The sequence below is a fragment of the Melampsora larici-populina genome (assembly GCF_000204055.1).
Source record: "Melampsora larici-populina 98AG31 unplaced genomic scaffold MELLAscaffold_44, whole genome shotgun sequence".
NCBI classification, from domain to species: domain Eukaryota; kingdom Fungi; phylum Basidiomycota; class Pucciniomycetes; order Pucciniales; family Melampsoraceae; genus Melampsora; species Melampsora laricis-populina.
This window is the reverse complement of record NW_006768808.1, coordinates 41922-69661: the sequence shown is the minus strand read 5'-3', so window position 1 is coordinate 69661 and position 27740 is coordinate 41922. Positions and strand designations below refer to the sequence as shown.

The following is a 27740-nucleotide window of genomic DNA, read 5'->3' as shown; positions in this document are numbered from 1 at the left end:
TCTTAAGTCAAACTTGGACATTCAATCTGTATGTCTGTAGACAAGGTTTTCTCTTCAAGTGTCAATTAAGATGATTGTATTTAAGATTAGAAATCCAAACAACAATACAAACTGATTGTATTTTGATTCACTTCATGGCCATTTGGATAGCATGTTAGACAACTGAATCAATCAGATCAATTATGATCAAGAGGAAATTGCCCAGCTATGGTAAGTTGAAGTCAAAGCAGGAGCATTTTTATTAACAAAGGCAGTGTTATAATGAGTACACCAATGAGTAGCATGTTATAGTCAATACACTTTGAGGTCTATCAAGCTTTAACAAGGTTTTCCTCAAGATTACAACTTCAAATTCATAATAAGTTTTGCTTTGATTTGATTTTCATTGAGTTAGATTTAGAACCTGTTTTATGATCATTCTGAGACACTAGGCCCAAATCACTGTGCATCAATATGAGAATATGCACAAGAGTTGAAGTCTAAAGGAGGGGTGATCCTGGTGCTTATTTGTTTTATCAACAGCATACAAACTGAAGGTGACTGACACCAGTCAACAGTGCATTTAATCAAATTGATTTATATGTGCTTGAAAGTGTGACAAATTGAAATTCTTTTGGGATTGGAGAAAATCTCCGGAAGTTGTTATACCCCAACATAAGTTTGAATTTCAGGAAGAGTTTTCAAAGAATTCAAGATGAGCCAAGTATGAATTGTTTCCTCTCCAAGATGATCATCTCAAGTTGATCAAATTCAACAAAATTTAACTGACCCTTCAGATTTGTGGAGGTGAATTATCATTCACACATTAGGTGTAATCTCTTCACAAACACCTCACCTGCCGGCATATGTTCTCACATTGGGAATGGATATACTTTGTGATTTTATCTAAATTGCCTCTTAAATTGTTATTGTGCAAGATCTTGGACATGTCTTTAATGATGGCAGACCAAACATGGAACTCAGGTTGATTTTCAATATCATCAACTGGGTCATATGATTACAACTAGACAATAAGTACCTTTGAATGTGCAACTACACCAACATACAATAGAGTTGATGTTGAATCTACATTTCAAAATATCTTCTATGATCAACTGTGTTTGTCATCCTGTGTTTCAATTTCAAAGCTAATCAAACCATTGTCATTCCAGATACCCTACCACAAGATGACAGTTTTTTGATTCTTTTCCCTTCTTCAATCAAAGTTGTATTTATGAGTGAAAATGTATTGCAGAGTATCAATGCGATTGTGATTGTGACCTACATGATGAAATGATTCATAAAGACTGACTGAGTCCTGTGAGGTAGTTACAGGAGATAAAACTATGAACTCAGACATTGATCAGCAAGCACTTGAATATGATATTGTGAATGCAATTGTATGGTGGGGTCAAACTTGATGTGACCAAATAGAGATCACAATATACATTGAGTGGGTGTCGTGTGAATAATTATTTTGTTTTGACACCATGAAGGTATGAATGACCATTGGTATGTAGGAATTTGTTTCTGACTACCACTGTTCATGGAGGTAGCAGCAAGGGTTTCATAAAGAGTAAATTCTCATCTTCCCTAAAATCAAGGGTTTTGACATGGTAATCTAACTCATAGAACTGAAGAAGAGAAAACTTAGTTTGGAATTGTTGGAGTCTATCAGGTTAGGGGTTTGGAGAGTCAGGCTTAGGGGTAGATACATTCTTTCACACAGGTTGCGCAATGTAGTCATGTCTTTGCACTCTCCAAAAAATCATCACCCTATAGCCAAGGTCAGAAACAAATTCCACACAAAGTTGCCATCCTGAGAAACCCCATTGATGACCAAACAATGTTTCCCACCTCCACCATTGCAATTACTCTGCCCACTGCTTTATTGCATTTACCCCTGGCAAAACATTGTGTATTGTTATCAAAATGTGAACCTCTTCCTTTACATGGAATCATGAGCATCCATGGAAACTTCAGTTTCAATACACACTTGGTGCAGAGAGGTACAAAGCATCAGATGTAGAAAAAGGCAAGGGGCAAAGTACAGTTTTGGATGCTCTGCAACATCTGTTGATATCCTTACTACCAATTTTTTATGATCATATATTGTGGACCACTCACTTTGGCATCTATAGTGCCAACCAGACCTGTCATGTGAAAGGGCATGAGATGATGTACAACCTCAAGAGGTGTTCCTGCATTTCTTATCGGTGACACCAATTCCGATGTTGAATTTGATTGTTAATCAATATTATGTTGGGTGTTTTTGGTCACATATTGCTATATAATCAGAGTTAACTGTCATTAATGTGGACAACTACACCCAGCATGAGAGTCTTATAGCCAATATTCATGTCTTATCACTAGGAATATTCTTGAACTAAAGTTGGCAATAATTAATTCATTCTTGAATTATAACAAGTGAGATACAACATAACATACATGGTAGGCAAGGACAACCAATTTATGAATGGTATTGATAGGAATTTCAGTGCGGCGCCTGCCGCCCAATTGTGCTAGTGTGCTTTGAAACGCAAAGAAGCAAATTAGAATATCAACTTTGAAAGAAGTTGAAGATAGTGGGTATTGAGAAATCCAAAGAATCAATACACTCTTTTCAAAAAGATCAACATGCATTGGGTGATGATAAGGTGCAGAGAGTTAAAAGTAATGTAAACAATATCAATTGTTCAAACATAAACCATTCTGGCAGACTAATCAAAGACATGGTGGGGGACTTTGACAATTGAATAATCATTGAGTTGATGTGATTTCAGCGTTGGGTGGTGGCAGTGCACAAGATATTCTTCAACATAATCTCTCCAAGGGTATGCATTTCCCTACATGGAAAGTTTTTTATGGGAGAAAGCTGCCGGTTTTGAAAAATATACCAGGTGTTTTGTTTTCATCCAAGACCTATTGTGTTTCTGATGGTAATCCAATTAATTTAATCTTGTTATTTCCTAGTCTTGGAATATCAACAAATGCTCAGAGTTTTTGATTGAATCAAATGCCTCATCATCAATTCACTCTTTGGTGGTCACCTACTATCAATCAAGAAAATGTTTATGTGGATTTCAAATTCAATTAAATATGACTGAAATCTTCTTGCATGGAAAAATTCTGGCACCCAAGATTTTATTGATTTGTTGCTTCAGGGCCCATTTGTAGCAACATATTCACAAGAACAGTCATTGTTCTTACAAACAGTACTAATGACACTATGGGTACCTCCAATGTTACCAACCTTGATCATCCCAGTTTGTATCCTCACATCACCATACCAGCCACACTACAAATCATCAGTGCAGAGGACTTGTGTGATGAATAGCTGTTGTAGCTAGTCAATTGAAAAAAATTGTTTTCTTGTTGCCACTTTTATTTTTTTTGTGCCTCTTGCGCCCTTCAACTCCCCCAGCCAAAAATGGGGGCTCCCAGCCCCCCCTGGGCGCATCCAGGTGCTACTTTTTTCAAAAATCATGCCCGTCACATGAATCACAATAGGGATTGGGAAATATTTTGACCAACTAGTTTTGCGCCTCTGAGATGCATCCCAAAAGGGGTTGAAGATGGTGGAGAACAAGTTTTCTGGGTTTCACAGAGCTGTTACGGATCTGAGCTCAGAGCCGAGAGTGTTTAGGCAATACCCAGGCAAGCTTTTGCCAGAATAGAAGGGTTAGGGGATATGTGAAAGGTGCAAAAGGGGTGTTTTCATGGCTTGTACTGCAAGCCCAGCGGCGCAAATTGCTTTTCCCTGTAAGCCTTTTGAATGGGTGAAGCTTTGGAGTTCTGAAGAAACACTTTGTACTGGTCTGTATGTTTGCAAACCAAAAAGATTGATAAAAGTTTTGGTTGGTTAAGAGTGGCTTTGATATTGCTTTCTAGTGATCTCAAAAGGATTCTTAAGTCATTGAACTACAACTGAATGGGTTTTGCAAACCGGTTGGTCAAAATTTTGCCAAACCCCTAATATCTGTCGCTTCTACCTTTTGACCAACTGCAGCTGCTTCCGGCTAGAGGGTGACTGAAGTATCAATTGCTTTTTCATTGTCTAGAATATTTCTGATAGAGTTCTTGAATGAAAGACTCCTCAAGGTGACTTAGTCAAAGATTGAATTCACCCTCAACTTCATCAAGTTGGTTCACTTTTGATCTGTATCCAGGCTCTCAACTTGGAGAATTTGACTCCAAGATTGGTGGTGAATACTGTGTCTTGTAAGTTGACAAATGGTACTCAACTGCAGATGTTGTGTGAAAATTCAACTGATGGATTCCAAGTTGAGAGAAACATGGTGAAGGCAGGTGAAAAATCAGTCTTGATTACCTAGTTGGATCAGCACACGTCCACCTGCTCATTGTACATAGCTCTTTATTCAAAACAGGATTGAGAATTGGATCAAGATATTTGACGCCTTGGATCAACATTGGTATACCAAATCCCAATGCACTTTCCCAGTTTTTGACAAATCCTTTGTCTAAAAAGCTAGTCACTGTTATCTTCCATGTCAGTATTTGTTCATCAAGAAGATTGTTGCTTGACCGTTCACCACTGGGTAAGGTAAGGAGTTTGTTGTCATCCAGAACACTTCAAAATCAAAAAAATCCCTGCTCACCTGCTCAAGTTCTGCACCCATTCAGGATTCACATCACTGTCAAAGATGACACAATGTCTCTTGTCATCTTCATCACACACGTTATCAACAATCTTACGTAAAATATGTGTGGAAAGACCTTTATTCCATTTATGCCTGGTGGGATCAAGAGTTTCATATAAGGCATCTTTGGAAATTGCCTTAGGATCAATGAGATGAGAAATTCACGGCATTCAAACTCACAATGATTGTGCAAGTGTTTACCTTTGTCAGAGAATGAAGACAAACAAGAAAGTACTTACGCAGCATGCGGGTTGGTCCTCAATGTCTTTCCAACCAAATCCACATTGACGTTAGGATTGCTAGATGCATCACGGGGACCGTGCTGAATGTTCTGGATTAGTTTTGAGACAGCACTCAAATTTATTATTCTTCTCTTTGAGTCATGATGCTCAAAGTCCATTCTTAGTTGATCTTTCAGCTTGGCTTGGAGTAGCTAGACCTGTTCAAAGAGGTATGAAGGTGGTTCCATATTTATGGTTCCTTTGCATCTTGCTCATGAAATCATGATTGTAAGATAATCCGCTCACCATCTATTGATTTGAGACAAACATGTTGATTTGGCGGAAAATGGTAGAAAGGATGTAAACAATGAGGGTCGTGATAGAAACAGCCATTTCAAATTGTTTCAGCAGAAGGGGCTTTTTTGAGTGGACGGAAGGCCCGGTTGTTTTGTCCATTTCTGGTTGGTGTACATCACAGTGCAGATGCTGCCAAAGGACGGTGAGAAAGATTGTGTACCAATATAATCTCCATCTACTCCTCTATGGGAGTGTGACTCGGAGCTCAAGCTCATTGTGGGTTTCTAGGACGGCGTTGTCGGACCTCAACTCGAATCCCTCCACCCGCGTCCTTACTAGGCTGTTTGGATAGTCTAGGAAGGAGGTGAGTGGGTTGGGGGGGCCCCTCGGGGCCTCTCTCGGGGCTTCAACTAGACCCTCAAGGATAAAGTATCCTTTGTGTCATCCAGCAGAAGTGAGAGGCCTGAGAGCATCCACTATGGGTGCGTTAACAATGTGATTTAGCGTTAGAATAACGCTAAAATCCAGACAGGTCTACTATGGACCTGTTTTAGACATGCGGTCCGTACGACTGCGTCAAATCTTGCACTCCCCTTGTTCAAATCTACGCAAGCCTACGACTTGATTTATCGTAGACTTTTGGCACATCAAATCGGTCAACAGCCATCAAATGATCTATCTGTATCCATCCCACTCTGCACTCACCACCTTCAATCAAAATCTTCCCTCGTCCCTCAAAATCACAGCTTGTTGATGGTAGCTGTTTACTCTGAATTTGCTAAAAAAAACGCATTTTGTTTTAAAAAAAAGTGATTCCGTGCGATTGATTTCACCAAGATCGAGCAAGATGTGAGAAAGCTCGATGCTCATTGTCAACACCTGAAGCCATCATTTTGGTTCTTTCTGGCTACCAAGGTAGTCATCATCATAGAAGTGAGCTGGGTGAGGCGTGGTAAGATACTTCAATTCGAGTCTCGACTTTGCCATAGCGTGTATAGTGTTCTAAGAACAGATTATCGTAGTTAAATCCTACGTTACATCATCCCATAGTGGATTTCATGCGGTTAACAACTTAGCTACAACACGCATGATTAAATTTTGCGATCAGGACCGCAAAATTTACGATAAAACACCCTCAACATAGTGGATGCTCTGAGGGGGGGATTCCTACCGGCGCTGAGGACGGGAGCTGTCAGACCCCTTCCTCTGGGCAGCGTGACCAGAGCTCTGACAAGCACCCCTTCCTCTGGGCTCGGTGCCCCCTAGTCTTGATCAACGTTTATGTACTCACTTATAACGTTTATGTATCACTCACTTACTCTCATGAGTTCACATGCACTGCAATTAACGTTTGTGTACTCCTGTATTTCTACTGTTTAATTCAGAGGCACTGAACGGAACATCAATTTGGATCTACATCAGATTTACATTTGAATCAAACTTTGTGTGTTGACTTGTAAATTTCGCACTACTTCTTCTAATTCATAGCTATTCTTTCAGGCTGCACAGCGTGTCGATTGTGTCTCTCTGTGTTTCATTTGAATACTCCTTTATGTACCGTTTGTACGAGCTTCCAGCCCATCTTCCTTGTTTCTTTATCGCTTCAACCAAAGAACCATGAAAATTTAACAGTGATGCCCCTCCTACTCGGAAAGAGTGGCCGGTTGGGCCTTCTGATTTATAACGTCTCCATACTTCACTCAATGCCTTCATTACCTCGGACTTGGAAAGTAGCCATCTTTCCCCATCCCTCATATAAGAGAATAGGGGGTCTTCTTTCTTCACTCTGTTCTCTTTCACGGTTTTCTCCAACGCGCGAACCGGGTCTAGCTTCGTAGGTTGTTTCTTCAACATCAAGTACTGTACTTCATTCTGTTTTGCTGTCTTTGCTTCGTGAATGGCAAGTTCTAAGTTTCCTTTTTCACCCACCCGAGCTAGATCATCAAGGATCGGTATCCTTTTCCCTGGTTTATCCGAAACAAGCTCTCCTAATCTTGCCAGGCCCCAAAAGGCGGTAAGTGAGACTGCAACAATCGCAACTGCCTTGTTCCCTCCATTTCCTAATTCCCTTACTATCTGATTTAGGTGAGAGACTAAGACCGGCTCTTTGCTCCTTACTTGCTTTTCTATACTCTGATGACCTGAAGCTGATTTGCCTTGTTTCTTCTCTGATTCATACTTCCTCAAAGCTTTCAGTATCAACTTTGTGAAGTCTTCATCTATCTCCGGGAATTCGCATTGATGTAGCTTATGCCATGCCTTCAATCCTACAACGTACTTCCGAACGGTATCTGATTTGACTGCTTCACTGAATGTTTCCTCCGGATTACGTCTCTCGCTCACACCTAGGATAAAGTCATAAATTAATTCTTTTGTTGCTGGCAAGCATTGGTTCCTCATTCTTCCTTCTTTTTCATTGTACTTTATGTACTTCTTTAGTCCTGAATTATAAAGTTTCATAGTATCTTCGACCCAGCCTCCGCCTACGATGTGTTCTACCAATTTTTCCTCCGAAACCCTTCTAATACCGTCAGGTCCGGTTTTCAGCTCGTCTAGGTTTGGCGGATTCTTCGGCTTCGGATGCTTTGGACGTTTTGTTGACTGGTCCATTTCTCTGAAAGACCTGTTCTATCAATCCGACTAGGTCTGGCGGGAGGTCGATGCGCACTTGCTTCCTCAGGTCTTCGTTTGAGTTATCACCTCTAGACAGGTCGTCGGCTGGGTTCTTTTCTGATGTTACCCTTTCCTCTTTCACATCACATTGGTAATTGGTTAGTAAGTGCTGAATTCGTTTCCACTCCTCATTCACCGTTTCATCCTTTGATTTCCGATTTCGGACTACCCCTTCAGTCGTTGTGTTATCGGTGTGTACCACAAATCTTCTGCCTCCTGTTTCACACTTTTTCCTTACTAACATGATACCCAATCTGATTATCACTGTCTCTGCCCAGGCGATCTTCCGTTCTGGTTGGTTTTGTTTCAGGTACTTGGTTTGCCAACCTCTTCTCAGTCGGAACATCGCCCAAGACGAGCCCATGATTACTCCTAGCCCATATGACGTAGAGGCATCTCCATACCACCCTACTTCCGTTGGCGTCTTCTCTGGTAAGATTCGGAGGTTGTCAAAATGATGTAATGTAAAGTCCCAGTGCTCGAGATCCTCCATTACGTCATTGGGTAGGTTTCGTCTAATCCATTGGTTGCCCCACACCTTTTTGCAGTGGTGCATTGATCTCATGTACGCCTTCATGTGGGGTAGGATCAGCAGGGTGTGGCATAGCCTTCCGACTAAACCTTCAAATTCTTTGTAAGATATCTTGTCCTTCGTGGTAAGCACTCGTCTTGTTTCTTCTCTTCTCTCTTCTAATTTCTTCTGTGGTAGCCGAACGGTATGTGATTTACCGTTCCAAATGAATCCTACATATTTCTGCTCATAAGCGAACTCATGGTATTTGGTTTCGTTGGTCCTTACTCCTAGCTGGTTGCTGATTTTCACCACGTCCTTCATTGTGACCGTCGAATCCGGCCGTTTCATCAGCATGTTGTCATCAACCCAACGAAATATTCTCGGGATCGCTAATTGTTTCTGGACCAAAGCTTTCCATGCATCCGCGGGTCTCCCGAATATTCCACAGCCGGCTACTCCACCGAACGCTACTCTTGTGTCAACCCAAAGGCCTCCTTCAAAGTCTTTCAGTATCAAATACGGCCACTGATCCGGGTCGGTTGAGATTTGGCGGTAAGCCTTCTCCCAATCGAAGATCGCCAGCAACCATGCTCCAGGGTGAGTTTTGAAGAATTCTACCACCTTTGCAAAGTCATCCCACGTTGTTTTGAAATGGTTCTTATTGACGTAAGAGTTTACTGACGGTATCTTCTTCTTTCTCCGTGGGTATGACAGGTCATGAATCACCCGAAACGTACCATCCCCATTGACAGTACTCCCCATCGGGCTTGATCTAAAGAATGGGAACCACTCCTTCAACTGAGAGTGCGAAAAGGGGCCGTATATCCTTCCCTCTCTTTTTTCTTTTTCTAAAGTCCTTCTGATCTTTTCTCTGACGTCTGAGGCTGATTTGTGATTGTCAGGAGTGTACCACGGTAGGTCTCCTACCCTATGGTCTGGGATCCCTTGGGGGAATCCGTAGCGAAAGCCATCTAAGACATCCCCGTATTCTTCCAGCAGATCGGTTCGTTCTAGCTGCCTCCTCCACTCTTCAATGTTCATTTCGCATCGAGCCCTACATGGCCATGGCCTGCCATCCTCTGGCCTGTGAATCTTCCTTACGTGAAGGCTTCTCCTTTTTGCTTCTTCTTCCTCATCTAATTCTTGGTCACCCTTCTCACTCGTGGAATTGTCTGAACAAACTGAAGTTGAACTACTGTAATACCGTTTCATTTGATAGTAATCACTGTTGACTACAGAAAACTCCTCTTCTTCCGAGCTCAGGTCTTCTGTACTGTGTGATTCGCACGAATCTGTGTAACTGTTACAGTAACTATACGGTGGAAAGGCAAGGCAAAATCTGGTAAGTTCATACACTCTCACTGGTCTGGCACGTTTTGGGGCATGGGGCAGGCTAGGTATCAAGTCAGGGTGGGACAGGTGGGTTGGGCTATGTTGCCAATAGGCTGCATTGCATGGGACATGGGTATAAGCGTGTAATCCTTGGTCTGCTCACTTCCGTTTCGGGTTGTCTCTTATGCTAGACTTATTGCGATTTTGTGCGGATCGACTTGAGTTTCTATAGTCGTCCCTTCGGTCATCTCTATCACTTCGCTCGCGTCTATCTTCGCGATCATATCGCCTGGGAGACCGTGTTCTTCGGCTTGGGGACCCGGATCTGTCATCACGACCTGGTGACCATCTATCTCCTCTGCCGCGGTACCGGCCTCTGGATTCCCGATCGTCATCTTGATCGTGTCGGTCGTAATCGGTTTGGTAATAGTTGCTTCTACCGCCTCGGCCTCGACCTCAACCTCTTCTGTTATGGAAACCACCCCTATTGTCCTTCTTATTATAAGTCGAATCATCTTTCCACTTAGGTGTGTCTTCCTTCTTCTCTGATCTGTCTGCCGTTTCTCCTTTTTCTTTCACCGCAATTTTCGACAATTCTGGCGTTTGATCCTGACGTTTTCCTCCTTTCGCATAGGGGTTGTCGTGGCAGTCCCACTCGCGGAACTTATCTACCGTACGTCTAGCTTGTTCTTCTATCTTCTTTTGACGAACTGATGGGTCGCTGACTTTCCCACCTTCAACTCTTGTCGTCCAAAATTGTCTTCTTATCATTACGTCATATCTCAATGCCACCATCCAATTGTCGTCGTTCTCTTGTTTCACCCTTTCCACATTCCTTTTGTGTCCTTCAAACTTCAACACTAACTTCTCGAAGTGAAACCAGTCTCTCAAGTAATCGACGAACAAATTAAAGCAGGTCACCCAGTCGCCATAAGTTAACCGCAGTTCTGAAGGGTAAGTCAAGCCTTCGTACTTCTCGTGATCCGAGTCATCGTCATCATCTTTGCTTTTCTTCTTAGCTGACTTCTTTCCTTCTAGGCTATGATTTGCTTCAAGCCATGCTTTGTTGAACATCGATATGGGAACGTAGCCTTTCACCTTCCTGATTCGATTATCCCAAAATACAGTCAACTGCGTCATGTGATGGCTTGGAACCTTGCCATCCGCGAACTCAATTCCATTTTCGACGAAATCTCCCGCTTGGCATTCGATCTTCTCGACCGGTCTATCGACTTCATCCTCTTCATCCTCGGAAATTGGCCTTCCCTTTGGAATCATCTTTTCCGCCGTTTTTGTCGTTTTCACTCTTTTTGGTTCCGGAGCGTTGCTTTTTGGTGGGAGATTCGGAGGATCGTCGTTCTCAGGTGCACGGCGCGATGGGATTATTCTTGGGTGAGTATCACCACCGTTCTTTTCTGATCTCTTTGGTTGTTGGCTGGTCAACGGTTGGTTCGACTTCATCCCAACACCATCTCGTTCGATTGCCACAACTTGCAGTTTTTCCGGGTTGTATCGTAGGAGGTAAGTCGTCATCAACTCGGCGTGGTGATTGAATTGTTGGCTATCTAGGGCTTCTCTGATCTCCAGGAGAGCTCTCGCTTGTGCCTGCGATGGACCGGCTGACGCTTTGCGCTGTTCACGCTGTTTGCCTACGAACGAATGGACATGGATCGATTTTATGAGTTTTCTTTCCCCTGAACATGTCTTTCTTGTGGAAGGGGAGGGTGCGTGTAAACGTATCGTGCCCGAGTCCGTTATGGGGACCTATTCTAGGGCCTTCCCACCGTTATGGGGTGAGGGAACGACATTCTGCTCGTCTCTTTAGCCGTTATGGGGCCTCTGATCACTAAAGTATACGTTCTTTGTGTCAGGTCTGCTGGTACGTGTCTCGGACACGAATCACGGGTCACGGCGGTTCTAACTCCTAGTTCTCTGGTTGATCACGCCTTTATCCACTGATGGGCTCGATATCAAACCAGTTAACATTTTCATCTTGCTTGTTTGATCATCTACCGGCTCCTTCTTGATCCTCTTCAATTGCTCCTAGTTGTCATCCTCGTCTTCATCCTCATCCTCTAGGTACCCTTCGATGTACTCTATCGTACTTTCTCTTGACGCGTCCTCGTTAACCTGTGGGTCTTCTTCTATAGTCGTTAAAGTTGATTTCCCGGTCAAGTTTGTCGCCATCGTTGAGCTTTGTGTTGGCTCTGGTCGGGGGGACTGATGGTGCCTTGCTTTGTCCTTGTTGGTCTTGCCCTTGGACCTCTTTCTGAGTCACGCTCACACCCGGGGCCCCGAAGCCACAAGGCGCCCTGGAGGGGCACATGGCCGTGGCCAGGGCTTAGGCCACGCGTGGCCCTCACCACAAGCCCTTCATGACCTTCATAGTGCATGAAGTTCAGCTTAATTCCCCTTCAAAGAGTGCCTTAAGCAGGAAGTAGCACCTGAAGATGAGTTGGGCTATGATCAAAAGTTGTTTCAAGGGCAGGCCACACAGGGCTGGGCAGGGCTGGGCCACGGCCCTGGCCACGAAAAAGGCGCCGGGTGTGAGCGTGATTTCTGAGCAACCTCTCTCCTCTGCGGATTCGGGCCTTTGATCACAATACGTTTAATTTTTGGATCTTGATTTTGCTCTTCATTAGCTTGCTTCTTCGTTGTTGTCTTCTTCTTGGAAGGTTGTTGTTCTGGATTTGTTGGATTCACTGATGGTGCTCTGCTGAACCCTCTTAGTTTCCGCCTTGGATCGTCTTGTTCGGGAAATAATTCGTTGCTTCCGTTTGATGCCATTGTAATTCTTCTTTTCGCAAGGTTTTGTTCTACTACTAGTCTCAAATCTTGAATACTTTGATGTCGATGAGATGTTTAAAATTTGATAATGATCAAAGTTTTGAGTTTGAGCTCTTGCGATAAGGTAGCGATCTGGAAGCTTGAAGATTTCCTGTATTGGAAATCTCTCAACTCAGATGGTTCGTGTACATAATGGTTAAGTCATTATGTACCTTACGCTACTTACGCCTGCTCACACTCCACCCTGTAGACAGAGGTCCAAACGGCGTTCCTTGTCTGAACCCTTCATCATCTTCTGATGCTTTTGCTAACTTGACTGATAATTCTTTCACTTGGTGTTTGAGTTGTTCAATTCAGTTGTGTCTCTCTGATCCCTTGATGCTTGTGATTGATAAGGCAACAAAACATTCCTTATTACCAATCTTCACAAAATATCCAACCAATTCTTCTACAATTGTAGATGTAGCAGATGTAGCAGCAGTAATCATTGCATCTTTGAATAAATTATGGATCCCAGTATCCCCACACCCCCCTTGGTAGCCTCACCACCCCCTCCGTTTCACAGCCAGTGAAAGACTTGAAAGAATCTATTGAAACTCAAGACTCCAAGGAAGTCTTAATAGAAGCCAGGAATCGGGCTTAGTCTAACCAGCTCTGAACACTGGAGACAACAAATAACACACCTTAATAGAAGCCAGGAATCGGGCTTAGTCTAACCAGCTCTGAACACTGGAGACAACAAATAACACACCTATACAAAAGGTGGAAAAAGGAACAAAAGTATTGGAACAGCAATACGCCAACTAGTCCTCAGTGAACTGATAATATTCATTACATTCATTTAAATAAGAAGTCTGACCTTAATAGAAGCCAGGAATTGGGCTTAGTCTAACCAGCTCTGAACACTGGAGACAACAAATAACACACCTATACAAAAGGTGGAAAAAGGAACAAAAGTATTGGAACAGCAATCTGGACAACAATAGTAAGAAAGAAACATTAAGAATCATGATATTGTGTTTGAGTATTATGGAAGAGAAAACACTCACATGCCAACTAGTCCTCAGTGAACTGATGAGGAGAAGTGGCGTGTACAGAGTGACGGTGAGTTTTAAATGTGATACAGTGATGATAATATATTAGGTTTGTTGTATGATTGAATTAGGTTTGAAGTTCTGTATTTGATTTTGATTTAGTGTGATTCAGTTTGAAGTAATGTAGTTTGAGTAATATGGTTTGAGTAATGTACTTTTAATATAGTTTTGATGTGTTTGATATCATTGTACTCTAACACACCCCCTCAAGCACATCAAAACATAGTAGAAAAACAGAGAAAAAGATTTAAAACAATGAGATAAAATAGAAACTTAAAAAAAAATAAGAAAGAAAGGAAGAAAGAAAAAAATATGAAATAGATAAGCTTAAAAGGATAGAATAAAATGAATCAAGTTAAGTGAGGATATTCATGTTGTTGACTCCCGATGATGTAACCCAATAGCCTTACGCAACCATTGGAACGGTGCCTTGCCAAGAGGTTTTGTGAGAACATCAGCAATCATGCGGTGTGATTGGCAGTGGCGCAACTCTACGGTACCGCGTTTGACCAGCTCTCTAATCCAATGATATTGAATTTCAATGTGTTTCGTTCGTGCATGGAAAATTGTCTTAGATGTGAGGTGAATTGCGCCGAGGTTGTCGCAGTGAAGGCGTGTCGGTTCAGTGATAGAAAATCCAAAAGAAATCAAGAGAGATTGTAACCACGTTGCCTCTTGTCCTGCCTCCGTTGTGGCACGGTATTCGGCTTCGGTGCTTGAGAGTGCAACAGTTGGTTGCAGTCTACTTTTCCAACTGATTGCTCCACCGAGAAACTTAAAAATGTAGCCTGTAGTTGATCGCCGGTTGTCTTTATTACCAGCCCAGTCTGCATCAGAGAATCCGTAAGGACAGTCCCACGATTGGTTTCCTGATAATCCTTTACTATCACCATTGTATTCAATAAATAGGTGAGTCGTACCACGTAGATAACGAAGAACGTGAATAAATGCGTTCCAGTGAGCCTTTGATGGTTTGTCGAGGTGTTGAGAAAGCACACCAACGGCGTAAGCTATGTCGGGCCTGCTACATTGGGATAAATACATCAATGATCCGACTCCGTTACGGTAAGGTAAATTTTGTTGGCTGAAATCTTGGGCCTCGTAGTCGGTAGCTCGAGTTAGTTTCATTTCTGCTGGAAGTGGAGTGCTTGCTGGCTTGCACTGGGACATGCCAAAGCGTTCTAGGATGCTTTCTACCATGGCAGGTTGTCCAATAGCGTATGAAAATTCAGAGATGCGAGCTATTTGAATTCCTACAATACAGTGTGATATTCCGAGGTCCTCCATTTCCCAGCGCTGAGAGATCAGGGTCTTGATGTGTGCGATTTCATTACCAGTGATAGCCATATCATCCACGTGTATATACATGGCTGTGAATTTAGACCCATCGTTGGAAATTTGTATAAAAACACATGAATCCGCTTCTGAATGTTTGAAGCCAATTGATAATAGGAATTCAGCGACATCATCACTCCAGTACTTAGCTGATTGTTTGAGGCCATAGATTGTTCTTGCAAGGCATGCTACCATATCTTCATCATATAATGCTTTAAGATTATCGGGTAGTTCCATATATATTTCATAATCTAATTGATTGTTCAAAAAGGCACAGATAGCATCCATTGAGTGGATAGGCCATCCATTGAGAGCAGATACCCCTACAAGGGCTCGTAGTGAAGCAGGTTTGCCGGTTGGTGAATACGTTTCATGATAATCGATCCCTGGTACCTGAGAGAAACCTTTCGCTACGTATTGTGCTTTAAATTTGGCAATGGTTCCATCTAAATTGGGTTTGACTCGATAAACCCAACGGCCGCCTACGACAGCTCTGTCCTTAGGGCGTTTCACAACAGTCCAAACTTTCCGTTTATCAATTGATGCGATTTCTTTATTCATCGCTTCAATCCATTGATCTTTTTCTTTAGACTTGATGGCTTGCTTATAAGTCTTTGGCTCATTAATTAAGCGTACCGTCGGGGTCGTTGCAAATGCATAGGCATCCAGATCATCCGCCGCGATGAAAGCATTGATATCGGCCCAGAATGTGTGGTTAGATGATGGAGTATATCTATCAGGCGCTCTATGTTCCCTTGTAGAGCGTCTGATGCTAGGTTGCTCAGATTTCGGTCGATCGATACCATCTGGAGTCGCTTCCAAAGGAGGTTCAGACTCCTTATTAGCTTCCATAGGTATTTCGGGTTCTTCCGGTACAGCTGATCCTTGGTCATCAACAGGAGGTTCAGACTCCTGGATGACACTTGGATTGATAGCAGGTGTACGGTGAGTTGTTATAAGTGGATAATTGTCATCATCTAAATTGATGACTGGTTCAAAACGAGGATCGGACTCTTCAAGTTGTGATAATTCTTCTTTTGAGAAAAGGTTTTCATAGTTAAACTTGATTGATTTTCGAAAAGGAAAGAAATCTTCGCGGAATTTAACATCGCGAGATGTAACGATCTTCTTAGATTCAAGATCGTATAGTCGGTAGTTGAAGTTATCGGTAGCAAAACCAAGAAGCACCCCGGTTCTGGTTATTGGGTGAAATTTACCATCTTGTAAGCTTTTTCGGATGATATACTCAACACCACAACCAAAGGTTCGAAGATGTGATATGGAAGGCTTTCTACCATACCATCCTTCAAATGGTGTTATTGATCCTTTGTTGTATGATTGAGATATCGTTTGGTTGTCAAGGTATATGGTGGTGTTTACAGCCTCAAAACAAAAACTTGGAGGTAAATTTGAGTGTTGTAATAGAGCTCGTGCCTTATAGGTAACTGTTTTGTTTGCTCTTTCCGATACTCCATTCTGTTCTGGTGTGTAGGCAGCGGTTTCATGCAACCAAATACCGTGTTCCCGGCAGTATGGCACAAATAAGTTGTTGAAAAACTCAGATCCTTGATCGAGAGTGAAACATTTGACGGTTTTCTCACTTTGGCGTTCGGCGAAGGCTATGAATGCACATAGAGCGTTAAAAACTGACGTTTTGTCTTTAGATTTCAAGAAATAAACAAATCGCATCCCAGTCAAGTCGTCGGTGAAAAGTATATAGTATAGATAACCACCACTGACATAGCCTCTTACAATCCCGCTTAAATCTACGTGTACATTTTCTAACTTGTTGGTAGCACGAGGTCTGGTATGGGAGAATGGGGGTCTTTCACTCTTTGACTTTATACAAGCAATACAATCAACAGGTTTAGTTAAATCACAATCATCTGAGATTCCATCAACAATCTTTTCCTTGATCATCCTTTGAAGGTAGCCGAAATTAGGGTGGCCTAACCAATGATGAAGGTTGATTAAACTATCAGATGGAGTAACTGTTGTTGATGATGATGGTTGGGAAGGAATTTGACGTACCGGACATTCGATCAACTTGACGATCATGAGATTCCCAGAGAAAAATCCTCAAAATAGTATCTTCTTGCCAAGATTTAAGGTGAAAATGTGAGGTTTGGTTTGATGAACGGTTGGGACAACACCTTTCTTGATGAGTGCACCGGCAGCGATTAAGTTCTTATTGAGGTGAGGTACATAAAGTGAATTCTCAAATTTCATCACATTCCCATCAACATCTAACAAATAAGCAGTTCCGATTTTTTGAATCTCGAGTGTATCATTACCACCGGCTAAGTTAAGCCTCTTGCTGGGATCCGGATTCGGAGTGAGTGATCTCTGATCAAAGTGTTTCAAATCATTAAACATATGGTGTGATGAACCTGTGTCAGCCAATCCGAAAGAATTACTCGGAATTTTGGCTTGTACAGCCTTGTTGCTACAGAAGTAATCAATGTGGAAGACTGATGGTTGGCTATCATCCGTTGATACATTCATCGAGTTCATCGCATCAGTCAATTCATCAAGGTCTTGATCATTATCGGTGTCTTGTTGAACATTTGATGAATTTCGGTGTTGAAAGGTTTTCGACTGACTGCTAGATTGTAGGTGATTTGGAACTTGACCTCTCCATCTCCCTTTCTTTACTAACTCCTTCTGCCACTTGATCTTCTTATCTTGATTCTTAGGGTTTTCGAAGCATTCATCTCTACCATATTTACATACACACCGATCAGCTGAGCATTTGGGTCGTGTAAATTGGTTGTTGCGATTATGATTGTTACTTCGATTCACAGAATGAGCACCGGGATGGAAGGATTGATTTTTATATAAGTTGGCAAACTGAGGTAAGTTTCTGATTTCCTTTTCTTTCAATAGAATATACTGTTCTACTCCATCATAAGTAAGAGGCTTGACCATATCAAACACGTTTGATAATATCATTTGATTGTCCGGGTGAAGCGATTTGATAAGTCTACGAGCAATCTGTCCATCGGTAAGATCTCCTCCGGCTAACATCAATTCATCCTTCATTTCCCTAAATTTCGCGAGATGAGTTTCTAAAGTAGTGCGATTGTCTTGTCGAAAATCATCAAGATCGTTATCTAGTTGAAATTGGGCTGCCTCAGATATTGGGGCTTTGTTATTTCTAACAATAGTCCAAAGTTTTGATGGTTCATACTCCAGATCTACTTCGCCTTCTTTTCTAACTTGAAGCTTAGATTCTACATAAGCTGAATTTGAAGTATCCATGCGATTAAGTAGGTAATTAGTTATACACTCCTTATTTGCAAGATGTTCTTCATCAGAAATTTCAGGTGATTTGTTGGGCGAGGTAAGATAAGTGTCGAGACATAATGTTCTGAGGGATCTTCTAATTCCAAGAGCCCAGTGATTATAATTGTTCTTCCCTAAGATAACTGTTGCTTGTAATTTGCTTAAATTATGATTCAGGATGACAGCAAAATCTTTCTGAGAAGTGGGTTGTTGAGGGGCTTGAGAGCTCATGATTAGGGATGATCTAGGGTTGTTTTGTGATGTTGGTAAAACAGTCTGATTGTAAGTAGCAGAGTGGGTTGAGGAATCAGATTGTTGTTCCAGAGTTTCGTCTTCCGATGTTTGATCGAGCACTTGTTTGTCAGGATCGGAAGAGGAGGTGATGGGAGAAGATGCAGCTATAGGCGATGACATAAAATATTGAGAGAGTTTGAGTTCGCTCTTGCCACCATGAAAGAATCTATTGAAACTCAAGACTCCAAGGAAGTCTTAATAGAAGCCAGGAATCGGGCTTAGTCTAACCAGCTCTGAACACTGGAGACAACAAATAACACACCTTAATAGAAGCCAGGAATCGGGCTTAGTCTAACCAGCTCTGAACACTGGAGACAACAAATAACACACCTATACAAAAGGTGGAAAAAGGAACAAAAGTATTGGAACAGCAATACGCCAACTAGTCCTCAGTGAACTGATAATATTCATTACATTCATTTAAATAAGAAGTCTGACCTTAATAGAAGCCAGGAATTGGGCTTAGTCTAACCAGCTCTGAACACTGGAGACAACAAATAACACACCTATACAAAAGGTGGAAAAAGGAACAAAAGTATTGGAACAGCAATCTGGACAACAATAGTAAGAAAGAAACATTAAGAATCATGATATTGTGTTTGAGTATTATGGAAGAGAAAACACTCACACGCCAACTAGTCCTCAGTGAACTGATGAGGAGAAGTGGCGTGTACAGAGTGACGGTGAGTTTTAAATGTGATACAGTGATGATAATATATTAGGTTTGTTGTATGATTGAATTAGGTTTGAAGTTCTGTATTTGATTTTGATTTAGTGTGATTCAGTTTGAAGTAATGTAGTTTGAGTAATATGGTTTGAGTAATGTACTTTTAATATAGTTTTGATGTGTTTGATATCATTGTACTCTAACAAGACTCACTTACCAGTGACACATGTTGTGACAGTAATTCAGTCCACACTTCACCTCTAGCTTAGCTTAATGGCAAAGCCCCCATGAGTGGCTTGTTTGCTTGAGGTGAGACAATATTACAAGGGACCCAAGCAATTTGAGCAAGTTTGGTGCGAGTATTGTTGGACTGTGAAATGTGCAAGTTCATTTTGTCTCTGTCAAAGCTTAAAAAGTAGTTTATAAAACAAGATAAAATCTGTCAGCATACATTATATGATGGCTAGATAGGGGTTGAGTGGGAGGTTTACAATAATTCTCATCAGCTTAGATGACATGGGTACTGAGTACAGAACCAAGCCTTACAGTTTTGGATAAGTTGAGTCAGAGTGTAGAATAAGACATCAACTTGATACAAAGTGAGACTGTAAGTGAAGGCATTTGGTTGACATCAAACGCTACACATCTCGCAAGAGAGAGCACACAATTTGACTTCCTCATACTCTTGTGCAGGGATGGTTTTCAGGTGAATAGCACATAATCACCATCCTTTAGGTACCTCTCAGCGTCCTTCCATTTTGTAAAAACATGTCGGCTCATTTTTTATAACAAAGATCAATCCAATCACCTGTGTCTCAAACCACAGTATGCGTCCCTCCAAATGAGGCAAGGGGGGAGGGTCTGGCATGGCTTCAACCAATTTTTGTAGGTCACCCTTGTCCATCGTGAGTGTGTCATCAAAGTTTCCATTGGTCAGGAAAGACTGCGCTAGCCAAAGGGCCTCGGCTTCCTCTGGCAGGCAGTTGGAACAATCACATGCTGACATTTTGGCCTCCAGTTGGTGTTTTGTCTCCTCATAGACCACTTCCGCGTCCGGATCGAGAGGTATGTAGCCATGACTGTCACAGTGAAACATGATTAGTCTATGTGTGACATGACAGCATCCAGTGAGGTTCCACAAAGTGGAATACTCACTGGAGGTCCACGGCAAGCGCCACCCTCAAACAAACCAGGGTAATTGATAGAGCGTCCATGCGGTTGTCGTCCGTCATAACTGATGGGGTTTTAAAGTTGGTGATGCTGTTCTTTCCTTTGCTCCGTGTATGTTTCACCAGGATAATTGCCAGGCCACGTCTTCTGTCGCGTCCAGAACGGCCAGCCATCTGAATGAAATTGCATGGATTCTGTCTACCTAGAATTATTACCCTTTGTACCCGCTTCCAATTTTGGCCTAGGCCGAGAGCCAAGGTACAACACATGACTGCTAGAGCTCCTGCCACAACAGTGGCCGCCGCGTCCTCTTTGGTCTTTGGTCCAGTGTTTGCATGGTACCGGCATGCAAAGTTGGAGTGAGCGTTGCCTGCTTGAGAAGGTTGGCCTCGTGAGGCGTGTAACATGACCAAATATTCCAACATGCTGTTTTGAGTACCAGCATACATAAGGGTGGGAACTAGATCCTCGGTTGGCATAATTGTGTGATGAGGAAAGATCCCGCGGACAGAGGCCTTGAGCGGTTGCTTGAAGGTTCTTTGAATCAGTTGAATTTCAGGTTGAGCGAGTTCCGCGCGAGGAAATTGGACGTCTCTCAAGTCTAGCTTAAATTGGCCAGGATTGCATGAATGTGAATTGGCGTGCAGGTAGCCGTCATCAGGAGGAGCGGCACCGAGGCGGAGGATAGAAACCGGCGAGCCAGTTCACCATAAGACGGTCTAAATACGCCGCCGTCCTGGACGCGTGTATGACTAGCAAGGCGTTTTGCTTGGCCACTCTCGACGAGGCCCCATTCATATATCATATGGGCCTTGTCGACTACGTTGAGAATCAATTGGTCTTGAAATCACCAGTCTCACCACATCTTGTCAAAGTGTTTGCTAGTCTAAGCAACCTCTGGACTCTGGCATAGAAGTGACAGGTAATTTAAGTCCATCAGCTGGGCCACTTACATATACATGACGTCGGACGTAGGAATTGTAATTACCACATAAACAAAACGGACTTTCCCTTTGATAATCAAATCAAAGTTTGCCTGCATGCAGTTAGGCGCATTAAGATTTATTGCGTGCAGGCCCACTAACTTTTTCTCAATACCCTGGATTCATGGGCGCGTAAGTATACAAGAAACAATCAATAATGCATGACATCACTGGGGGGCTTACCTGGTCATCCCCGAGTGAGTCTAAGGGGTTAATACATAGAATGATTGGAGCGTCATTTGTATGATTGTGGGCTGGATATACAATTTCTGGAACTCTGCTTTTGCCAAAACCAGTGCCGGCGAGTAAAAACACCGTGTGTCCATTGAGAAGGTCCACCGCTGATTGTTGCTGCTGAGTTTTACCTTCATATCCATAATGAGTCTGAAACAAATCGTTGACAGCATTGTTTTGGCTGGCTTTGGTAGTATCAATGAAAGCAGGCAGCTGTTTTGGGTCACAATGTGATGGATTGTCTAGGAGCATTCTGGGAGAATAATTGATCTTGATTCAGGCTTTGGCTTTGTCGTAACATCAGTTTATAACGAGATAGTGGTGGTGCAATGAAAGTGGTGGATGGAACTTGTTGAATTTGGCGCGTGTGTAACACAAAAGAGCACAAACTGCAGTTTGCTGGGGCAGTTTAAGAGGTTTTCAGCCCAAATCTGGAGTTTTGGTCAGTATTATTGACATTTGGTCGCCGCAGTCTTCTCTAGATATATACAGCCCCGTGATTGGCCCCAAATCATTTATTTGGGACATCTTCTATGCAATTTGAGCCAATGAAGAGCCAAGAGCGGCCAAATGTCCGCAGAGACGATGCCCGTGTTTTTTATTATAGACACAAAGGCACTTGATTGGTGTGATTTGAGCACAGTGAGTTTGGCAGATTTTGGTAAAAAGTAGCGGCTGATCTCATGCCAAGATTTCAAGATAGCGTCTAAGTCCCTCGTTGGAGCGGCTTGAGCTTAACGAGGGACTTAGTTAAGTTTGGTCAGATGATGTTGAGCCCAGATTTGGCTGCGGCTCCCGGGAAATTTGGCTGGAACGGGCTTGGGTGTGTGAAAGAACACGGGTAAAGCCCCGAAGAAACCGGGCTTTGGGGATTATCCAACCGGGCGCCAAATAGTGCTGTCCTTAAAAGAAACTATCACATATTTAGACTAAGAAACAACTATTTAAGTAAGGCTCTACTTATAAACCTCAACACAACTTTCATTACCTACCATTACATGCTACTTGTTGTCCTGTCCACTTAATCACAATCTTTGGGCAGTGGATGGATGCAGAAAGGATACTAAGATTGATAAATGTGGAGTGATAGCTATAGATCTTTCCAAGCTATAGGCATGAGATATCTCAGAGGCAGTGGAAATTGATGCATTGGGAGAGATGTGAAAAACTGTGAAAAGTTTTTCACATTTCCTCTGAGTATGTGTGAAGAAAACAATGTAATCCCTGCAGGTTTTCTGCCCAAAATATTGGTGTTGTAATGTGCAAATCTTTTTTACAATACCATATAACTGTCAAACCATTTTCCCATCAAATAAACCAACAAGTTCAGCACCCCAATGATCCCAGTGACAATCAACACCATTACCAATTTCTTCTAAGAGTATATCTCAAAGAAACCCCCAACCCACTTGTAAAATAAATTCCAAGAAACCTTCAATTCTATATATATATCTCATCAATATTTTTCACAATACCATGCCCTACAGTAAACCCATTTTCCCATCACCTACACCAGGAGTTCAGCACCTCAATGATCCCAGTGATGCATCAACACCATTGCCATCATCAATTTCTTCTAAAAATTTATCTCAAAGAAACCCCCAACCCTAAACTAAATTCCAAGAAACTTTCAATTATATATCTCATCAATATTACATACATACAAAAAGTAAAAAATTAAAAAACAAGTTTTTTTTTTTGGTTGGTTGGTAGGTAAATCTCTTTGTACAAAATAAAATCCACCTAAAGACTTTTCTTTTCATCCACAAAAAAAACCCCAAAGTTTGATAAATATCAGTTTCTTTTCTTCTTGATCATCAACTTGCACTTCAAAATTGCAAAACCAAAAAAGAAAAAAACCAAGAGAAAAGCTGCAAAACCAAGAAAGAAAAAAAAACAAAAGAGAAAAAAAACCAAAGAAATGCTGCAAAACCAAAAGAGAAAAAAATGGAATGAAAAAAAAATGGAATCAATCATCAAATCAAAACCCAATGAAATCCCCAATCCCCAATCCCAAATCCCAAAACCCAATTCATGTTTGCATGATTGTACCAAGACTCCCTCCCCTCCCTCCAAAAAACTGTTTTGAAAAAAAGATAAATCCAAAAGACAAATCCAATGTTTTTTTCATCCAATAAAATTTATTCCAAAATTCCAAAGTTTCAAGAAAAACCACAACTTAAAGTTCCAACCCCAACCTCAACCGAATCCCAATTTCCAAAAAGTATACGTTCAAAAATACCTTATCCAACCAAACATCCCTTCCCCATGATACTGATACTGATACCCAACGAACTCTACCCACACCAAACCCCCACGTCCATTCTTCGATTACTTCACATTTTCTTCACCATGATTCCAGAAACCACCAAACTAGGAATAAAAACCAAAGGAAACAAAACCGACATAACCCTACACCTTAACCTCCAAGTATGTACCGCTATAACCCGAACCAAAAAAAACCAAAAAAACCCAAAAAAATTAGAATCTTTAAAACTCAAAACCAAGCAAAGAAACACGTACCACGTTCAAGCTCCCAAACCGGACCATCCATAGCCAAAGCAACTTCCACATCGATCCTAGGCACGACCTCACTCCAAAACCCACCCAACATTCTCATTTCCGTCCCATCCTGATCTCCAAAGTTCGGTACCCTATTCTCTTCTCCCGTAGACCATCTAGTGAGATCCGAAACCGATCTATCCGAATCAGATGGGGTGGTTCTTCTAGGTGGCCATCCTGATAATGGACCTCCTCTTCCAACTCCAACCGGTTCTTCTTCTTGTTCTACTGATGGTCTAATTAGGTTTAATGAAACTCTCTTCGGATTGGGTTTTGAGGAAGATAATGAATTTAGTCTTGGATAAAAACTTCCAAGGTACCAAGCAGGAAAAAAAACGAATCCGAAAACAAAACACCATCCATTAAATGGGACCAATGCAACCGATTTCACAAACCGATTTGAGATCCTTGAAGAGTTGGTAGGAGTCGAAATTGATGATCTGCTTTGATGAGCTCTGATGGGTTGACTATCAATACGAATTTCCATCGAATGATTTCTATCCAACCGAACGGTTTGGTTAGCTTTCTGATGTTCTTGATGTGAAACTTGAGGTTGATTAGGAATCGGATCTAGTTCAATCAAGTCTTGCACATCCATCAATTCTTCCTGATCATCATCTTCATCATCCCTGATCCGCAAAGGAGCCCTAAACTTCCATCCCTCAAACCCTCCAGAAAACACCTTCCTTGGATGTTGTTGATGGCCATGCCTATCAGATCGTCTGTTTCCAAAGCTCCCATCTTCCGAACCCAACCAAGCCACTCCCTGAGGATCCGAAACCGCCCGTTTAACCCTACTTCTCGAACCACTCTTCTTCCATCCCTTTTTATTCAAAGAAGATCCGCTCAAGAAATTCGGATCATCATTCCCACCAAAGATTCCATGAGACTTAATCTTCTCAACCGGAAACGGTAACTTTAATTTAAACTGATTCAACTTCATCGAAGGTGTTGAATAAGTTTTCTTATGATCGACTGAGATCGTATTTGAACCTAACAAGAGTGGTGTGGTCTTAAAGAATTGATATTGGTTTAAAGAACTTGAGAAATGATGATGTGAGCTTTCAGACGGATGACTTGTTTCGTACACGATTGCTGCCGATTTAGCTGGTTTGATCCACTTCATTTGGCTTTGGGTCGGTTGAGAATGTCTTGGATTATATCCGATAGGTTTAGGTTCATTCAATTCATCGGATAATCTTTCAATCGGATTCGTAGTAGAGAAACTGTCCATGATATTCACTTGATCAGTTGCATCATACCAAGAAAGAGAAGAACTTTGATCTTCATCTTCTTCATCTGGTTCAGAATGTAATCCAGGCGAAAGAGAAGGAAGAGGTGAAAACCCTTGATCTGACGGTGAAGGTAAAAAGCTCAAAAGTAATCCTGCTTGATCATGATGAGTCAAATCATTAGGTTGTCCTTGTTCTTCTTGCTCGTTTCGACTAAAATAATCTTTTTGAACGTCTCGTCGAAGTTGAGTAACAGATCGTTGGTTAACCCTTTCCTTAGATCCCACAGAACTCAAAAAAGCTCTAGACGAATGAATCTCTTCACTCTCATCAGATCCAACAACGGAAACCAAAGTTTCTTTACAATTCGAATCGAATTGAATATCCAAAGCATTCAAAGAAGATCGATTGGAAAGGATTTCATGAGATCTCAAACTAGAAAGACGTATTGAATTTGGTTCGAGTTGATCACTACCTCTTCTACGATCCAAACCCATTGAAGTTTGTCTACCACGAGACCATTCCGAAAAAATACTGACCATCGTACCTACCCTACTAGGTGTTGAGATCGGTCTGGTATCTGTCGTTTCTGAAATCGATCCTGGTGATGATAAGATCCGATTAGAAAGCATGGTAAGACTAGGTGAAAGTCTTGGACTGGTTTCGAATGATAAAGCTGATTTTAAACTATGGTAAGGTGACGATTTAGGTGACAGATTGTCTTTTCTTGGGGTATGGCTTTGGCTTTGGATTAAAAGTTGTTCGGTTACCTGTCCGATCCGAAATCAAAAAAACTCATCTCATTAATCAAATTCATCTTTTGCAAACGAAGATGTCACTTACTTGGTATTCCCATGACGGGGAATGGGATGGAGTTTGTTTCTTTTTGCTTCGTTTCGAAAGATTCACATTTGATCCCGGTGAAGTTAAATCCCTATACCGATCTCGATGTCGATCAAGCTTTTCTTGTTGACCGATATGTTGATGATCTCTTTTCCAATAATCAGATGGACCAGCTTCCGGAGTATGATGTTCGAAAGCATCTGATCGTTGATTAGATAAAGGTGACAAACTTGATGATCGATCCAAATGACTAATTGGATGTTGATTTGCCATTGCATTCTGATACCTAAGTTGAACACCCAACTTCCCACCCAAACCCAAACTCTCATGTTTCTCTAAACTAATTTGAAACGAATTAGAAGTACCTGAAAAATCTTTGGTAGATGTTGAATTAGTCGTGTTAGATTCATGTCTTGGGTTCGGTAATCTTTTCTTGATGATCCGTTTGGATGGAATAGAAGGTTGATTGGATGAGATGATCGGACTGAAACCTGAAGAAGGTGTTTTCCTTAATCGGTTCGTACTAGCTGATGAATGAGTCAAAGTGGATGAACCAGTGTTGGGTCGTGAAGAGTTTTGAATGATTAACTGCTTTGGAGTCCGATGAGATGGATTAGAAGCTTGAATGAATTGATTCCAATGAGAGTTAGATTTAGAAGAGAATGAGAATGATAAAGATGGTCTGTGATGAGTGTTTGATTTTTTACGTTCTTTTTCGATTTCTTGTCTTGCTAAACTAGTATAAGTAGTATAAACTGAATTTGATTTATAAACTGATGATTTCCTTTTATGCTGTGAAGTAGATTTGTGTTTTGATTTGTTGAGTTTGAAATGATTTGATCGTGGACTGAGTTGATGAAAAGAAGTTGAAGATTTAGAAGAAGAAGTAGAAGTAGAAGTAGAATGTTTGATTTTTGGATTCAAATCGATACCTAATGAAGTAGTCCAATCTGAAGTGCTTAGAGGGATATCTTGTTTTAAGATTTGAAGATTTGAAGTAGATTGAATTGAGTTTGGATGAAAGAATTGATCGTTTTGATTTGATTGAGGATAAACAAATGGTTTGGGTAAGATTGGCCAAAGTTGATTAGATGATGGTTGAATCTGATGATCATTTTGAGATTGAGCTGTTTCATAATTCGATCCAAGTTGAGAAACTGCTGTATGAAGCTAAAGAGATCAATCATCAGTTTGGCTAGTATGATTTGATATTTTGATTAGTTAACTTACTGATCTTTGATCTTCTTTTTCTTGTAATCTTTGATCTTCAGTTTGATGATGATTTGATTTTAATTTTAATTTAAACAAATGATTAGGTAAGTTTAATAATCTATTCGGTTGATTCGAATTGCTGGTCTTTAATGAATGTGATGATGATGATCTTGGTTTTTGGTTTGGTAATGAATGAATGATTAGATTGGGTTGATTGCTAGGATTAGTTGATGAGTTCATGATCTACTACTTTTTACATTTTCATCTGCTCACATCTCGATTCTGATAACCCTCTCTCTTTCGGAATCAATCACAATTAATTTTCATTTAAATTTCAAATCTTAATTCACTCTTTAAGGTTTCAT

General features: G+C 41.4%; 6 protein-coding genes across 6 annotated transcripts; 2 read left to right on the top strand and 4 right to left on the bottom strand.

Moving 5' to 3' along the window:
- Nucleotides 1–4305: 4305 nt before the first annotated feature.
- MELLADRAFT_110377 (uncharacterized protein) lies at nt 4306–5040 on the bottom strand (the record flags this gene model as incomplete). The annotated part of the gene is made up of 3 exons (XM_007414500.1): nt 4306–4570; nt 4599–4733; nt 4880–5040. The coding sequence occupies 3 exons, from the start codon at nt 5038–5040 to the stop codon at nt 4306–4308; spliced, it is 561 nt and encodes a 186-aa protein (XP_007414562.1).
- Nucleotides 5041–7197: 2157 nt separating this feature from the next.
- Nucleotides 7198–8269, bottom strand: MELLADRAFT_57202 (uncharacterized protein; the record flags this gene model as incomplete). The annotated part of the gene is made up of 5 exons (XM_007414499.1): nt 7198–7243; nt 7348–7714; nt 7780–7933; nt 8009–8022; nt 8110–8269. 4 exons carry the CDS (start codon nt 8193–8195, stop codon nt 7711–7713), a joined length of 258 nt encoding a protein of 85 aa, XP_007414561.1.
- Nucleotides 8270–9728: 1459 nt separating this feature from the next.
- On the top strand, nt 9729–10204 carry MELLADRAFT_91592 (uncharacterized protein; the record flags this gene model as incomplete). The annotated part of the gene is made up of 2 exons (XM_007414643.1): nt 9729–9764; nt 9869–10204. The coding sequence occupies 2 exons, from the start codon at nt 9729–9731 to the stop codon at nt 10202–10204; spliced, it is 372 nt and encodes a 123-aa protein (XP_007414705.1).
- An 849-nt stretch (nt 10205–11053) lies between these two features.
- Nucleotides 11054–11660, top strand: MELLADRAFT_91591 (uncharacterized protein; the record flags this gene model as incomplete). Its single annotated transcript, XM_007414644.1, has 5 exons — nt 11054–11069; nt 11175–11198; nt 11361–11470; nt 11549–11556; nt 11657–11660. The coding sequence occupies 5 exons, from the start codon at nt 11054–11056 to the stop codon at nt 11658–11660; spliced, it is 162 nt and encodes a 53-aa protein (XP_007414706.1).
- A 7744-nt stretch (nt 11661–19404) lies between these two features.
- On the bottom strand, nt 19405–19557 carry MELLADRAFT_38748 (uncharacterized protein; the record flags this gene model as incomplete). The annotated part of the gene is made up of 1 exon (XM_007414498.1): nt 19405–19557. A coding segment is annotated over one exon (153 nt), but the record flags the coding sequence as incomplete, so codon positions are not given.
- Nucleotides 19558–23862: 4305 nt separating this feature from the next.
- MELLADRAFT_110375 (uncharacterized protein) lies at nt 23863–27615 on the bottom strand (the record flags this gene model as incomplete). Its single annotated transcript, XM_007414497.1, has 5 exons — nt 23863–23966; nt 24050–26090; nt 26164–26783; nt 26901–27333; nt 27394–27615. The coding sequence occupies 5 exons, from the start codon at nt 27613–27615 to the stop codon at nt 23863–23865; spliced, it is 3420 nt and encodes a 1139-aa protein (XP_007414559.1).
- Between the last annotated feature and the right edge of the window lie 125 nt (nt 27616–27740).